Source organism: Motacilla alba, chromosome Z, assembly GCF_015832195.1.
Source record: "Motacilla alba alba isolate MOTALB_02 chromosome Z, Motacilla_alba_V1.0_pri, whole genome shotgun sequence".
Lineage (NCBI taxonomy): Eukaryota > Metazoa > Chordata > Aves > Passeriformes > Motacillidae > Motacilla > Motacilla alba.
In genome coordinates, this window is record NC_052046.1 from 54,980,503 (window position 1) to 54,998,451 (window position 17,949).

General features: G+C 36.3%; 1 protein-coding gene across 3 annotated transcripts in view; it reads right to left on the reverse strand.

Annotated features, from left to right (window-relative positions):
• Nucleotides 1-17,949, reverse strand: part of ADAMTSL1 (ADAMTS like 1) — a 398,190-nt gene that overhangs the window by 141,431 nt on the left and 238,810 nt on the right. For all 3 annotated transcript variants that reach the window (XM_038124997.1, XM_038124998.1, XM_038124995.1), the window contains one exon: nucleotides 5,551-5,596. In XM_038124997.1, coding sequence (XP_037980925.1) covers nucleotides 5,551-5,596 — 46 coding nt within the window. The remainder of the gene's footprint in view (nucleotides 1-5,550; nucleotides 5,597-17,949) is intronic.

Genomic DNA, 17,949 nt, shown 5'->3' on the forward strand with positions numbered 1-17,949 from the left:
GTGAACTATAAATGCAAAGTTCCATTAATATTTGTCATTATAAATATTTATAAATAATTTTTTCACTAAAAGAATGTCTTTTTTTGGAAGTATGTTCCCATTTTGGCAAATAGTTCAATATGCAGCTTTCTGTGTAATTTTCTTTTTTTTTTTTGGTCCATCTTTTTAAAATATTAAAACAAGCATTTAAATTAGATACAGTAAGTTTAATTTCAGCATGAAAACTTCCAAGAACTTCAGCCAAAAACTAATATAAATACATAATATTAAAGCATACTTTTCTAAAATCATTGAGGAGGGTGCCATATTATCAAGGAGCTCAAAAATGAGCTGTTCAAATTAAAAAAAGAATAATTGTCAGAAATACTGAATCTAAAACTGTGATTTACCAGAGTCCTGACATGTCATGAAATATTACTGTAAGGGAGGCAATTCAGGTTATTCGGGCAACAAAGTTTCTTTATACATTCACATTAACTGGACACAATGTGGGGTTTTTTTGTTCTATTTTTTAATTGCCACAGATTCACAGTTCTGCTTGCTGAGAATATTGCAAATCCAGATGTCCAAGCTTCTGTCATTTGCTAGATACTAAAAGCACTTGTTTCCAAGTATGAAGAAATAATTTCTAGATGACACACTGAGGTTTTATAATGCAGCCAATCAGAAATAAGACGGAAGTTATTAAAATCTGGTAGTTTGAAGAATAGACTGTAGTCACAATAAATTATCTGAGTTTAGAAGAATTTCCACTTAAAAAGTAAATATACATAAAATAAATTGTGTGTTAGTAAGGAGATATATGTAGTGCCTATAATTTGTTTAATATTTAATATTTTACTGCAAAATGTTAATACAGAGATTTGATTGGAAAATGGCATCTCAATCACCCCTGGGTAGAAAAATTAAACTCTGCTAATCATTCTTGTAGGTCTGATAATATCTGCTTGGTGATGATACTTCTCATACACATAAGCCAGTGCTTCTGAGAATTATGTACTTATATGGAAGTTTAGGTTTGACATTTTCCAGGCAGGGGTTTAGAGCATGGAAAGAAGATTGTGTTATTTTGTAGAAAGTAAGATGAACAACACTGGTACTGATGTATACAAAATGCAGCATGAGCTGATAAGAAACAGGGATGGAAGTAGCTTGTCTGAATGCGAGCCAAAAAATGGGGGATGACATTACAGCTGGTACTTCAGCCAAGTGAAGAAAGTGAGGTATATATTAAAACAGTTGCAGGTGGTGTTTACAAGCTCTGGTTGCCTGATTAATGGGATATACAATCTACAAATTTTATCTTAGGCTTGATAGAGACCTTGTTGAAAGAGCTAGTAATGTTGTGCAGCTTCAGTGTCAGTCTCATCTTTTTTTCTTTTTTTCCTCTCCTTTTTTTTTTTATTCAGAAAGCAATGCAATGAAAGGAAAAATATCAGGGAAAATAAAGATGTTTTCAGTCACAAGAAGAATTCTGATAATTGAGAAGAAGGGCATAAAGACAGTACATATTCCAACAAACAACCTTCAGAGTGATTTTCATGTAAATGAAGGGAAAAGAAAGCAGAAGACAGAAGAGTGGCAGAAGGACTAAAAAAGAGAAAGGGCATATGAAGTGGCATGACAGCATGGTACAAACACTGGAGAGCACCTGGCAACCAATAATGCACAAAGAAGTAGGAAAAAAGACTGTGCTAGCTTGGGGGGAAAAAAAGGAAAGAGAATAAACAAAAAAATCCTACTCAAAGTTTGGAATTATATTTGTTTATTTTGCATAATGTTCAGTACAACAACCCAGATAGTTGCAAAAACATGTTTTCCTTGCATTCAGACTGATTTTCTAAAGAAAAAAAAATTACTCCCTCTCTCTCTCCCATGATTATATTCTAAAAGTCCATGTGAATAATAATAAGAAAAAAAGCAGATGCAATTCAACCCTAAATCATCTTCAGAGTCTCTCATTCCTTCTTTTACTATTTACACATGTGGCTTTATACACACAATCTTTCCAGTTTCTGATCATCAACAGGCAATGCAAGTGGTAAATATACTGAACCGGATTTACTCTTTTAAGGACTGTTCAGAAGCTTTATAGACAGCAGTATCAGTCTTTGCTACAGTCTTTATTATATAAAATTATTCAGCATCTCTGGAATAATTAATATAGGTCAGTGGGACAACAGGCATGCCACTCTTTCCCCTTGCCTCTCTTTTTCTTTATCTCATTTTTTCCCCTTCTGTAATTTAATTTCAGGATGAATTAGAACCAGCTGTAACAAAATCTTGCAAATGATAGTGCCTATAAAATGTATTCATTGCCAGACTCCAATTCTTCCAATTCTCCAATTTCACATTTCAAATAATTTGCTTTTAGTATATATGACCACCCATTCATTCCTGCAAGAGGAGGGTCCTTAAAAAAAACCACATCAGTTCACAGAAAGACAGCTCACAAAAAACAGAAATACTGGTTATTTTATGAACATCATTCCTCAAGCTATGCACAGGATAATGGTAATGAAAGCTTGGAATGGGGGGATTCAATCTCTTTTGCTTTCAAAGACTGTCACATAACAAATGAAAACACAGATTTCATGAGCCTTGAATTTCCATTCTCTAAAATCTCAGTGTCGTTTTGGATGAAATCTTGAAAGGCAAAATCCAAGTTAACAAAAATACACCAAATATTGTGGACCTTTTCTAGTGCAGAATTTCACAACAAACTATGGGCTTAATGAACTGTTTTCAAGATCCAATTTGTGTGTATGCAGATCCAATTTGTGTGTGTGTGGAGACAAAAAAAAGTAGACTTAATTAATGACAAAGTACATGATTTAATTTCTTGTTTTACTACTTTGAAAGAGACAAAGTGTATTTCAGTGTTACAGCTGCACAATTCAGCAACAGAATGGATTTAAGAGATGCAAGTCTGGGGATCCTAAATAGTTTTAGATTTACACTGCACAATCCTTTCTTTATGGTCCCCCCAAAAATGGTTTGGAATCATAAAAGCAGTCCTGGCTCTTCATATTTCAAAGGAATAACTGCCACTGATTTTAGCATAGTAAAGCTGAAACCTTGAAGGCCTTGTTATAAATAAAGTTGGTTTTCATAAGGGGGTTTATGAATTATTAATAATGTATTTTTATTATGAATTGTTAATAATGTAATTTTATTATGAATTGTTAATTAATGTGGTGTATTGTTGTACCTAATTTATAGGTACAACATATAATAAGTTGTGGGATAGCAAATGATAATAGTTAAGTGGGATAGTAAATGATAGATAGTAAGTTATATGAGTGTACTGCAGTTTAAGTGTGTTTACTAGAAAAAGGGGGGGGGGGGGCAGTGAAGACTGGGCGAAGGAATGTTCCAGAGGGTTGCCTCACTGCCTCTTGCAATGATGAAATTGATATGAACGGTGATTGGAAGGCTTGCCAGCCAATGAAGCCTCGGAATTCCGAAATGATTGGCCGGGAAAGCTCCATGCTATGGACCAACCAGCGATCAGAAAAAGAGCCAATCATCAGGCGATTGAAAACACGCCAATCCTGCCCGACAAGAGACTGTAAAACCCCTGGTGCTGAGCACCTCCTTGTCTTTCTGCGGTACTTCGGTCCAAGGAAATACCTTGTTGCGCAGAACTGATACTTTTGCTCTGGGTTGTTGCATAGGCCTCAAGCTTACTTTGGGGCCTCATTCTCTGTTGTCCTGGAACGAAATAAACAGGCACTTTTCTTTTCAAGACCATTGGCCTCCTTTAATTTCTTTTTGCCTGTTTACTACAAGTTCATTTTGGATTATTTGGTATGAAATAATTGAGTTCTGCAGCTGTATGCCTCACTTCTAGAGCTGGTATTGCCAAATAAAAGATACATAAAGGAATTGCCTCACAAAACTATGCGAAGTTTTATTTTGAAGGAAAACTGTTCAGGTGCACATTTGCAAAGCAGAACCTAAGCTAAAAATAACATCTAAAGAAATACTCCTTATTCTGGAAACTCAGTGCTTCCAAAGTAAGGGTTGCAACCCAGCTAAAGCCCCACCCAGCCTTCCATCAGAGTGACCCAGAAACCTAATGGCAGGAGAGCAGGATGTACTCTGTCTCACTGCTCTTAACATACACAAAGCCAGATCAGACACAGAAAGATACAATATGCATGCAATGCCTAACCAAAACAAAAGAAATGGGTTTAATTGTAGTCCACTTAGTCTTTAATGAGCCTTTAACAGTATGTCTTTGTTTATTCCTTTCTTTTTCATATGTGTGTGTGTGTGTGTGTGTGTGTGTGAGATAGAGCAGAGCTGTGGCCTGCAACTTGACGAGCACAAATCAAACTTGCCATTCCTTACACAAATGTGGTGTAGCCTAAATTCCTCAGAGGAAGACTGGACTGCTAATCTGCCAGCAAATCTATTTATTAACTACATCAGTTGCTGTCAGCTAGGGAAGGTGAAGGCTAGACTGATGAGACATTTCAGGAACTCAAATGATACAATCAGAAAAAATTTCAGAGGAATCACAGAATTACAGAATATTCTGAATTGGAAGGGGCTCACAGGGATTATCAAAGCCCAGCTCCTAAAGAACTGAGAGAAATCTTATTGCATAGGAGACTACAACTCTGAAGCAGTTTCTTTCATTATGAACTGTAGTCTATTGAAGAAAAGATAAGCTAAATATGAGAAAATACATTCCTTTTTTTAAAGTTAAACTTTTAAACTTTTTAAACAAAGCATGTATTGAAAGGCTTCTGAATACGTCCCTATCAGGCATGAGAAAGCTTGGCCGGTGTACGTTTGATTTCATTTTCCATCTTTACTGGTAAAACTGACATTTCTCCATGTAACTTGAGAGCCTTTACTATTCTTGGCACCCAATAAAACTTTCCATATGAAAGCCTCTATTTCAATTTTCAACAGTGAAAACACACTTTCACTTTGTTTGAGACAGAAGTTGAAGTTTCTTACTTTATTGTATTGAAAACTATATTTGCCACATATTAAGAAAAAACAACAAGAGCCTTTGGAAATGCCAAAACACTGATACAGGCAATGTAAAACTGCTTTTCCAAGACACACAGCAGAATTAAAATGCTTTGAGGGCAGATGTGAACAGAAATATATAGAATCATAGAATCACGTATCTTCTACTAACTTGTCTTCAGTTCTTAACAGCTTAATCCTCCAGCCTGACAGACTACCCAACGTGAACCAGCTGGTTATTGAAGCACTACTGGGGACACAAGATGTCTTGATTCTGCAAGAGAGGTTGTAAAGAGCAGCTCTGAAGTTTCATTAACTGACTATTTATGGTGGCTGTGAATGCAATCCCTTCCAGACAGTTTTAGCATCAGGCTATGCCGTAATCTCTCCACATTTCAAGAAACTGGCAAAGGTTTGCCTATGGTTCTGGGTTCTGTGGTATGAAAATAGTTTAGATAGCTACAAGATTCTCACTATCACTTCTCCAAATTATTTGCAGTAATATGGACATGATTGTCATATGTGATGATTTGTATCACATCAAAGCTATACTTCACTTACCACATTGCTGCATGTCCTGTACCGGATGTTTCGCCCTTCACAGGTCCTGTGTCCAAAAATTAAAAACAAACCCAAAACCATTAATAGCTGAATATAAAAAGCCAACACATAATGTTTAATGTCAGTTATGTTAATGTCATGTTAATGTCAGTTAATGTCATTAACTTCCCCATATGTACTTTTTATCACCTACTCCCCTACCAACCCTCTTCCTCAAAGTAAAAGGTTATCTGTCCCTATTGAGGTATGAAATCTACAACTCCTTAGTTTTCTACCTTTGCTTTAAAAATTACTTTCTAGAAAGCAGCATCAGCTTGTAAATGAGATAAGAAGTGAGAATATAGACTTTAGCTGAAAAAAAACCTATCTGAATGACGTGAATAATGTTCTTGTGTCTCCATGCAATTCCTAATGTCCTTTCACAAGGACATAGGTCTGTGTCTACCAGGGCACACACTCTAGTACTGGCGCAGTCTGAGCAGGAAAGCTTTGTCTTCTGGGGAACAACTGGGCACTGAGATGATGGAACTATGCCTGCAGCACAATGAACTCAAAGTATAGTTTGGGTTCAAAGAGGCCATCTACTTCCAATCCCACTGCCATTGACAGGAACACCTTTCACTAGACGAGATTGCTCAGAGCCCCATTCAACCTGGCCTTGAACACTTTCAGGGATGGGACACCCAAAGCTTCTCCTGACAACTTGTTTCAGTGTCTGACCACTCTCACATTAAAAAAAAAAAAAAAAAAAAAAAAATTAACTTAAACCTACTCTCATTCAGTTTAGATTTCCCCTCTTTCAGGCTAGCGTGACATAGCTTTTTCCCTATTTGATATGAGGGAAGAAGGAGAGCATAAATCTTCCCCTCAATTCACTGGTGCACAACAGCATATGAAGAGCAGCTGGGCCCAGTGAGGTCAAGGAGAGCACATAACCTGATGTGTGCTTTCCATGGCTCTCCTCCTTTTGTACCTCAGCGGACCCATACCAGCCCTGATGCTGGCAGGGCTCCTAAAAGAAAGGTCAACAGCCAGATACCTTTTCAGCACTCAGCAGCATGTACTCTGAGAATTTGACCCTAAATGAAGTTTCACATATTTTATGACTTCAGACAGTATACTCTGCCGAAGCCCTCACGCAAATCACAATGCAGAGTTTGGTTTTTACAATGTATCCTTCAAAAGAATGGAATTCCTAACATTTTTGATTTCTTAATTTCACAACTTTCCCCCCTCACCCCCTTCTTTTTTTTTTGGCCACAACTTTACAAGCACACATTCCTTCAGGAATAAACGCCTGCCAAGCCTGAATTTTAAAATTCAAACAATTTTGAACTATCTAAGGAAAAGGACAGCACTGATTTTTCTTCACTTTTAAAAAAAATATATTTTATTTTTAAAGCAGAGAAACTTTTCCCATACTGAGTTAACTCTAAAATTAATCAAACAAGTTTTCTTTAAGTTATTGAAGTCATCCTCTCTGTCTTCATTATCCACAAGACTTAATTGTGAAATTCATCCAGTAGTCATTTACATACCACAGTTGTCTAAATGATCCCAAGAGGAGACAAATAAATAAATAAACTTCATCATATTTTCACAATACATCTAAGTGCAAAGAGATAACACTTTCTGCTGAAGTGGCATTGGCATACAAAAAAATTATATTAAAAGCAGAACAGAAATATCACTAATCACTATAATTAATTCAGTGATTTTGTAGCATTGTATATTTAACTCCAATGAATTCTGATCTCAACCATGCACAGAAGTGAAAAATGTGCACAGTGTACATAGCAGTAGGAAAAAATTGGTTTTGGTGGTACAATAACAAAAATTACATTCATAATAGGCTATGAAATAAAAACCCAACTAAAAGACCCAATAACAACAGCAAAATACCCAAGCAACATCCCCTCCCATACACAATATTCCAGTCATTCCTAAGCAATATAGGCAAGCTTGGAAAAATACCATGGAAACCTGTTTATATTGCATTAAATAAAGGTACTTTGCTAATGATAGATAGTAAATAAAGAAGTAAATTATGCAGAATGCAGGCAGCCCTAGTACAGGCCTCATTTACCACACTGAATAGCTTGTTCATCAGGCTTGATAGCTGCCCCGTGTGTCTCTCAGAGATGCCACACAAACCATCAAACATTACTTTGCTTCACACAGACTTGCTATTAGCACAATTTCAATTACTGTAACTGATTAATCTTAGAACCACTGAACTTCCAGGAGAACTTTAGCTTCCTTTCTATCATTTGCCTCTCAGGTTCTTCTTCTTTTCATGGTTTCTTCATATTATCTGTTTTGAAATTTAAATAAAACAAAACCTACTTACTTTTCACTTATTCTCTGCATTAGGGAAAATAATAGGTTCTTTCATTAGATATATGAAAAAACAACTATTCCTTTATTTTCTTCCATTTTTCTTCTTCTGGCTAATGGCCAGGGATGTTCAGATAAAATGAGCAGTTCTGGATGCAGCTAGTGCTCTTATGATTCATGAAGACTAGGAAACACTCTTGGAAAATGGCCCTTATTTCCTCAGCAAGAACATACTTTGGAGTTTGGTTGTTTATACTCATTAGTTTCCCAGTTATCACCCATTGGCCAAAAGCAGGTAACAGCTTTTAGCCTTACATGATATATTTTCACAATAGATTTGCATAGTAGTTTGTGTTTCAGATCTACCCTACCTCAGGACACTATTTCAGATTCTCTTTAAGCACAAGCAACTATTTTGGAATTCAAACTCATGGCATTTGACCGCATATCTCAGCATAGACACTTTGCAGAATTCCACAGCACTGAGCCTTTAGCATGCAAGGAAGGATCATGGCAGACTACTGAGCCCATGTTGTGAGATACAGTCATCATTTATCCTCTGATCTCTTCAGGATATAAATGGCAACTCCTACCAACAAGGAGTACATACAGCCAGCAGGAAAACTCAGAAGTCAACCAATATGCCAAGTTCATCTTGAAGAGCACAGAAAGAGTGGGAGAAGTAAGCAGTACTTCTAGCCATCTCTGTTATCTACACTGCGGGGGATTTTATCAGTGGAAAAAGGTAGCTGAGGGTTTGGCTTGACAGGGGATTATTATCATGTGAATATGAAAGAAAAGCAAGCTGTTGGGAATCATGTTTCATTCCTTAAACTTAGTCACTTGTTTCCAGTAAAGTTTCTGAAAGAGGTTAACAACTTTTAATATATTAAAATATTCTCTTCTCTTAATGTAAACAATCCAAAACCCTGGTATTTATTTCTCCAGGCTCCAGTTTGTAGACAGACTTACTTCAAGTCCCCCCCGTCAAAGGCCTCAAGTAGATGTGTATTTGTGCTCTGCGAGAGTTAGAAGTCTTGCAAAAATCCATGCCAGAATGAACATCAACCCCCTGCCAATGTTGCCTTTATCAGTAATCACCAAAGACTATGAAGAGACTTTCAGAGGAGGACCTCATCATCTCCTGCCACTCTCAGCAGTCATCAGAGCTTGAATTGCTTTACTTAAGAAACAAGCAACTATGAGCCATGGGTGGGTTATTTTTGTGCATATGTATTTTGATTCAGCTATTCACTACAGGGTTTGGAAGTTTATGCAATGCTGAATAATCTCCACGACTTTATTTTCACACCCCTTGATAGCCACTTTTCTGGGACAGATTCCCGTTTCTGCATTGTACTTGTGAGATAAATATGCTGTGGGTCTGTCTTTTCCCATGAGCTCTTAGTCTGGCTGTGGCATGAAGCCAGGCTACACATGTGGGGGCAACACCATCTTGCATCTCCCTTTTTTTACACTGTTGCTCTCACCTTTTTCCCAAATCTGGCACAGTGTTATGACCCCCTGTCATCCTCAATACAATTTTTGTGTTTGTGCTTCTCTGAGGAATAGTCAGTCTCTTTTACTATTCCAGCATACCACTTTTCCTGTAAAAGGAATTGAGAGGAGGGCCCTGAACACCAAATTGTTATGAGCAAGAAAGATGCATCAAGACTGCATTGACTTCAAGGAGTTTACCTTTTGAAACTATTTGGTTGGTTCTGCTAAACTCATGTCTAAATCACTCAATTGACAATAATTTGCAAAAACTGTGAAAGATTTTTCCATATCCTTTTGTTCATATGGTGCCTTAAGTGTTAGCTTTCATATTTTCCAGATTCTGTATACATTAGTATACAACTCTGAACTTCACATAAAGTGTTAGCAAGTTCTCCTCACAGTTTAGTCAGACAAAACAATCCTTTTCCAGCCTGAGAACCAAGGACATCGTTACAGCCTCAGGCCCAGAAAGTGTCAACAACAGCAAATTGAGGAGAGCAGTCTGGGAGGATGTGATTCATAATCTGAAGCTGTAATTGGACAATTAACCCCAATATGTAAAAGGACCAAAACTTATAAAAGTGTGAAAACTCATGGCCAGTTGTCCATCTTGGGTGTAGTCATGGCTGGGCTCTTGTACGGCCCATGGTGTATTCTTTGAAGGCCTTTTTTATAAATGCCTACTTTATTCCTTTAACACTGTCTAGCCTCTGTTCTAGGTAGCCTCTAAAGGCATCGCACAAGCTCTTTCCTGCCACTGTGGGTTTTTGAGATGCACTGGTGTGTTCTGCCATGCATCTGTAGAAATATTTCATTCTCTATGTTTAGAAATCTGTTTCCTAGAAGTTCCTGCATGTTGAAATGTGAAATACCAGAAGAGTTACATAAATAGTTAAAGAGTTACATAAATAGTTAACTTTGAAACAAGAAAAGTGGGCATGGATGTGCAAGCCAAATTTCCCTGACAGATTTAGTTACAGATCGTATAAATATTCTTACTTCTGCAATCAAAAAGATAAACAACCAGGAAAATACCAACTTCAGTCACTACATGCAGAAAACCAGCAAGGCAAATAAAAACATGTGTACTGATCTGGGGCCACAAAAGGCTAACCTTTTTCATAAATAACATTTTCCACAACCTTGATATTCGGCAATCAATAATTCTGATGTAACTGCTGTTGTTATGCTTAGCATCAGTGGCCCCATGTGCACCTCATGAGGCTCAGCAAGGCCAAGCACAAGATCCTGCATGGCAGCAATCTCCACTATAAGTACAGACTGAGTGATGAATTGGCCAAGAGCAGAGAAGGGCTTGGGGATACTGGTGGATGAAAAATTAAATATCAGCTGACAATGTGCACTTGCAGTCCAGAAAGCCAATTTTATCCTGGGCTGCATAGAAGGAAGTATGGCCACCAAGTCAAGGGAGATGATTCTCTCCCTCCACTATGATCTCATGAGACCCCATCTTGAGTGTCGTGCTTGGGTCTGTGTGTCCAGCAACAGACAGAACCTGAGCCGTGCAAGCATAGCCAGGTCACAAAAATAATTAGTGGGGTGAAACACTGCTCCTATGAAGAAAGATCAGGAATGTGAATTACAGATGGGTTCACAAGGGGAAAGTCATGTTTAACTAAATTTCCTTATATAACAAGGTCAGCAATCTCATTGACTAGTAGATGTATTTTTATTAGAATTCAGCAAAGCTTTTGATACCGTTTGCGCTTTATCCTTCCGGTAAATTTTTATTTTCAAGTTTTTCTTTGTCTTATTCCAAGCCACTGATTGTTGTTTTCTAATTAACAGCTGACATTGAATAACATGCCCTAAACTCATAAAAATATGACAGGCTAGTCCACTTAAAATAACAAAGATCCAATTTAAGAAAAAAATGGAAAATACAAAAAAACCCAACCTGTCACAGTGCTTTCAGGACACTGTTTATTTTCAGCAGTTAGTCTCACATATGTATTCATCACCACAGTATTTTTTATTTTCTTAACAATATTTTAAGAAGCGTCTTTAGATTTGCACATATAACATGTATTGCAGATATACAGAAAGCAATTACAGTTGTGAATGTTTTTCATGATGCAAGAAAGGCAGAAAAGGAAAAATTAAAAAAAGAAGGTCTTTCAGCAAAACAAGGATGAGAAGTCTCTTCACAATGCAAGTGGAAAGAACTACAATATAAAATCTCACCTGTTGTGCTATATCATAAATATATCATATAGAACATAATGCACACCCAAAACTACTAACATCCCAAATTTGAACATTCTAGAAATTGGAGCAGGATCCAGGTTTTGCAGCTGGTCTTTATAAAACAAATGTGCTGAACAGGATTGCAAGCTCTCCATTCTCTGAGGAAATTTGCACCAACATCTAAATCATGTGTGTTACCCCACCTTCACTGAAATTTCTTATGTACAATCTAGTGCTTTGAACTTTAAAGAATCATATCTTAAGTTTCTTACTGGAATTAAGGCTTACAAAAACTCTACACCATGTAAAGGTCTGACTGATTTAATTCTTTTTGATTTAAGTTCAGGAACAGATTTATTGAAAGACTTATGAATAACTGAGAGCCCTTTCAATGAACCTGGACATATGAACAGTATATCACCTGAGACAGGGCTTCACAGACATTTTTGTTTTGTAGGCCACTTCAACAGACAGATGCATTAATGGAGCCCATATCCATCACTCACCTGTAACTACAATGCTGAGTACTGTTCATTCTACTACACAGTAGTTTTTCACCCAAAACACCAATACATAACATCTGTGTGTCAGGTCTAGCATGGGATTCCACAGGAAATCTACACTAGGAAACCATTTTCTACAATTTTAGATACTTCAGTGAGGCACTGAAGCCAGAAATTAGGACAGCCAGCACACTGTGTCTAACTGGTTTTCTGAAGACCATCAGCAGTCATTCCACAGATTACAATCCTGATTTACATTGCATGAAATTTGCAGGTTCTTATACTGCTGACATGTTGACTCAGATAGGTTGCTTGCTGCTTCTGCCATTAGAAAGAGTTAGAGCTGTAATCTCTCTCAAAAAACTTGGAATAATTTCTTCATCAAATGAAACCAGAAAATGGTTTCAAAATTCTCATAATTACAGATTTCACTAATCACAGAGTAAATCGAATAATAAATTCCTTTTAAAGTGCTGTTAGGGGGCACAGACTTAAGTAGAAGCACTGACAAACTGAAGAAACTAAAAATATGTTCCAGCTACTTGGAATCAGACACTATATGTTGGAGGATGTCCTTTACAGAGTAAACTATCTAGAAGTATCAACTGAAGCATATAAAACCCAACAGTTCAGGTATCCTGAGGATCTTGAAGGAAGCAATATACTACACTAGTGTACAGATACAGTTTTATACAAGGTAATGAGAAATATTTTCCTAAATAATTTAATAGTGCAGGTCACCTAAGAATTTTATGACATTGACTGTACTCATCATGAGGGGCATGGTGTGCTTCAACAGGATGCCATTTATTTTTGGGGATATATTAAAAACTTTGGTAGCATTTGTGCGCAAATATTTTGCTCTTTATTCCATAGACCTTAAACTAGAAAAGGGCTTATTCTCAAGTATTTAGATTGATCATTTTGACCAATATAGGAACATTTAATAAATGTTTTAAAGCTTAATCTGGTTTATTTAGTAGTGCCAGATAGAGCAGGCTACATTTATATAATTACACAATAATTACAGTAATATATGTTAGCTTCTGTCTGTTAAAGAAGTGACCCCCAGCCTACATAACTGCACCATTGTAATTTCCACTCAGAAAGTTTAAAGGACCTTTTATCAGTGTTAGATGTGAAAAACTTCAGAATCTCTGGGAATGAAAGCCCTTGAGACAGATGACTGTCAATGCAGAGTGAACATAAGGGTCACAGCCACTTGCTGGGACTGAATTCTAAATTCAGTTGTGAAGCAGCAACAGTAGCCAATATTTTGGTATCAAATTGTATACAGATGAAACTTAAAGCAGTATCTTTTCAAATATGCAGTGTTAGATGTATCCTGTTTTCAATGCCAGTCAGAAATACTATTAACGGTTTCTTATTCTTGTACTTAACTTTGAACTTACATTAATAATATGCATCTATTCCATCGGTGTCTGACAAACAGAAAACATTTGATGTTTGATTTGTAAATCAACAATATGTGTGATCAAAATCAAAAAAATATTACTCCTTAATGAAAAAATATAATTTATTTTAGGTCCTTTCTGTCTTATGAGAAATACACACATCATAAAATTGACCTAATTTTAGCTATTTTAGCTAGTTTACTAAACCTCACCTTCAAAGGTTAGGTTATTTTATGAACCATATTTATTTTATGAACCAAGTAAAATGACAATAAAACTGAGAGTCATTTATGCAAATTTATTGTTTTCACTCTGCTGAATGCAACAGCAATGTGTTGAACAACCAAGCAAGTAACTTATCTAATTTAGCAGGCCGTGCTAGCAGAAAGGCTATTTCATATTTGTGGTTCCCTTGCATGACCAAAAGGCAGTCATCAGATGAAGAAAGAAAGAAAGAAAGGGAGGTATTTCAAAAGGAGAAAAAAAATCTATTCCAATAAGTGACACAGACAGTATAAAGCATATGAACAATGTTGGGATTACCTCTCTCACATTTGCTCCATCTTTTTTTTTAATTTGTGCTTCTCTTCATTTGTTTGTTTTGTCCTATTGATGTTTTCATTTTTGTGGGTTTTTTTTTATCTCGGACACTTTTATACTGAGGGAAATTTGTCAGGAAGATGTTAATGCTGACTTTCTTCTGCTACTAAACATAAACCCCTTACTTAATGGTGGAAAACCTCCACTCTATTCAGAAATTTACACATTATTTCCCAGAGGTAAGGGTGATGATCTCAAATTTTAGCCCTTTAGCTCAGGTTCGGTAACCTTGGGATTCCATAACTATGTCAGCAGTCTGGTGTATGCTGAACCTATTCTCTGCTTCATGTTTTTTCATAAATGGAAGCAATATTAATGAAGGGTTTCCATACAGTTTAAAGAATAGGCTACATATCTACTATAAGCAAAACCAGTTTGCAAATCTCTAGGACATGCTTATCTTTTGCTACATGCAGCCTAACTTTAAAAGAAAGTGATGGTGAATTTGGAAGACGATGGGAAAAAGAACCACAATTATCTTCTTGCCAAGCCTAGACAGAGTAAAATGGTATCGCTGTTATGGTAGTACTCATCAATATGTAAAGCACAATTCCAGAAAACATAGAATATTTTTAGATCAGGATGGGTGAACAAATGAATAAGAGAATTTATAATTTCTTTTACAATTTGAAAATGTATCCCAGTACAGGAAATAAATACAAATTATTTTCAGATATTTAATTCAGATATTTATTATTACTCTGTTTGAGTTTGCTTGAATCAATATGGACACACATTAAAACCTGGGTGGGAGGTATTTGAGTTATTGTCAATCTCTTTGCTAGATGACAAATGCCAGCAGGGCTGCACAATCAAGTCTTATTTGCTGCAACAAATAAGGGTTGGATTCTAAGCAAGAGGGCAAAGCCCATAATGCAGTGCCTCTCTACCTGTATTTCCACAGTCTCTGTATCCAAAGCAGTCAACAGCTAATAAAACTTGGTTCCCTATAGAAGCTCAGGTGCTAGTAGTTTGGCCCTCAAGAAAAATAGGAATGGTCTATGGTTCTCCTCTGTACAGTTTTTCATAAGTAGTGCTGCATGGCAGGTCATTAAAAAAAAAAAAAAAAGATAGGGAATCAGAAGGGCAAAACATTCTAAAATTATAAAAATACTTACCCCTCCACCTAATATATAATTAGTCAAGGAGGTTCACCTTCAAGTGAGTTGAGGCAAAACCCAGTAACATTTAAAGGGAGTCTGTCCTTTTGTGTAAATAACAACAGTATAAGAAGTTATCAAGAGTTAATGGGAATAAAGAACATGAAAAGTGTAATCCTTTGAGTTTTGGTAGTCTAATTAATAAAAATTTATTTTCTGGGGTTTATTCTGCCATTGGAGTGACCCAGTGCTTGCTGTCAGCATGAAGACATAAAATTGACTTGGGTTGACAACCCCGTCTGCTTGTGTGACTGGCGTGTGTATTTATATCACTAGCATAATGTCCTTAGCATAATCAGAACCAGTTGTTCTAATGAAATGTACTGCTAAACAGCCCCTACCCTCAAATTTTTGCTATTTAAAACACAAGAATACAGAATTTTTCACTAACACTTTCCATTCTTTCATCACAGCTGTGAAGGACTAACAAAAAACATATTCCCAAAACAAACAACACAAGCATGAACATAACTTTGGCAAATAAAAGCTGGAAAGAAAGCTGGTTTCCTTTATTTAGCTATATATATTAATGGTGTTTAGAAATGGGCAATTAGTCTTTGCATTTTTTTAAAGCAGATGCACTAGGCTCTCTCTATTCATGCGATACTCTGAAAGTCATCTCATACAGAAGTAAAAGATACAAGGCATTATTATAAGCATTCCTACCAGGATGAGAAATATTTAGGATTAATTTGTTCCAATTTGTTCTAAATATGTTGCCAGTTTTCACTTTCCAGAAGAATCTACTATATTCCTTCAAGCTGCAGTGAAATTACACACAACAAATGTGTGAGATAAACGTATTGTCACACAACAAATACGTGAGATAAAGAAATTGTCCCTCAGAAATGGACATTTTGGTCAAGCCTTGACAGCTTTGAAGTACCCATGTGAATAGGCTTATTTGGAAACCTTTGATGAGTTTCTTTACCCTGCTCCCTCTCTGTCTTTGCAGCTCAAAATGCTTGCTTAGCAGAAAAATTAATAATTTAAACCCTTTGCGTAATTAACAATTGCACATAGACTAGGAAAAATTAAAAACTATTGCACATTTGAAAGAGTGCTAATTCCATGACAAATGTTACTATTTAAGATTTATTGCTACTGAACCAAAACCACACCTAATTAACCAAAAACACACCTAATTAATTCCCTGCTTCATCTCCCAGAAATTGGAGGTTTCCATGTCTGAATGGGTCATAGTTTGTGGTTGATTTCTTAAGGCAGGAAACATTGCTTGTGTCCTGAAGGGACAGTAGTAAGGTAGTGTATGAAACCTAATTTCATGTGATTTATGAGGTTATTCCCTGTCCCACTTGTTAAGCTTCAGGGTTGTCCTGAACAGCACAAGAGTCAAAGGGAGTCCAGAAGAAATTATTTTTTACTCACATTGTCACATATCATGACAACTGCTACTACTGCAACTCCAAGATCTGCCCTCTAAACCGATGGAGACAGTTCTCATGAGGGAGGAAAGAAAGCACTTATTGCTCAGATTCCCCAGATCTCTTGGGTTCATGATTACATTAAAATAACATATTGACAGTCATTCTTTTTTTAAGTATGGAAAACTATATACTGTGATTAAAATTAAGTTCCTGTCTCTGAAATTTCAGATTTTGAGGTGAATGCAGAATCACAACTGGCCATGAAACGAACAAGGTATTAATTTTTTTTTTTTTTTTTTTTTTTTTTTTAATCCATGGGACTACAATAGCAAGGTACTGGTTTTCCACTTTTTTCAACAGATGCCTTTGCCTATCTTTTCTTCCAGTAGATTTCTGCACACGGTCAACTCAATAAATGGGGCTACTAAGATACTGTTCACAGATAAAGCTAAAATATACAATATCCTATTCTAGAGTTATGGTTCTATGCCTTACACTGTTTCCTGTCTTCACTAAACAGCATCACATATTAAAGTGTCAGACAGAGGAAATTATTTGGACTGTATGGCCGCTGTTTGTAATATTAAGATCAGTTTTATAAGCATATGAATAGAAATATGAAAGAAAGTATGCAGGATGGAAAATTGTATTAGACTTTTTTCCCCTACAATATATAAGGTATCAGAAATGGCAATAAGCCATAAAAGTTGGGTCTGGAGTTTCCCTTCATATTCTTTATCAGAAATCTGTTAATATTTATCACATATACCATGTTTACTGCAGGTAAATTTTTTCCAAAAGTAGACAGAAATAATATTTGCTAGAAATATTTTGCAGGTAAAACTTACATAAAGTACAGAGTGGAAAAGATGACAAATGAGTTGTTCTTCTCCCATTGCAAGCTAGTAACTGGGTAGGAATAAAATCTCAGATGCCTGACTGAGTACCCAGAATTCACCTTTGTACCAGACCATTTTATCTCTGTTGGAATGGGCCTTCCTGGTATTGAATACTTCCAACCTGAAATTTAATTTGTAAGATATCCTTTGTAGGATTGTTACTCTTTCTTATATAGCTCAGGATGCCTCATTTGATTAATGTGTTGCTTTTATAGTCAGGGTGGCTGAGACTGTGGGGTACTAAATGTAGTGAATTATCTGTATTCTGGTACGAGTCCATGACAACTCTTCCTGCTTAAATGGTGAAAGTGGAGAGAAGTTCAGCTTCAGGAGCTGGCAGCCTTTTAAGCTGCCCACATCACTTTTTTACCTCCATGGATTCTTGTTTT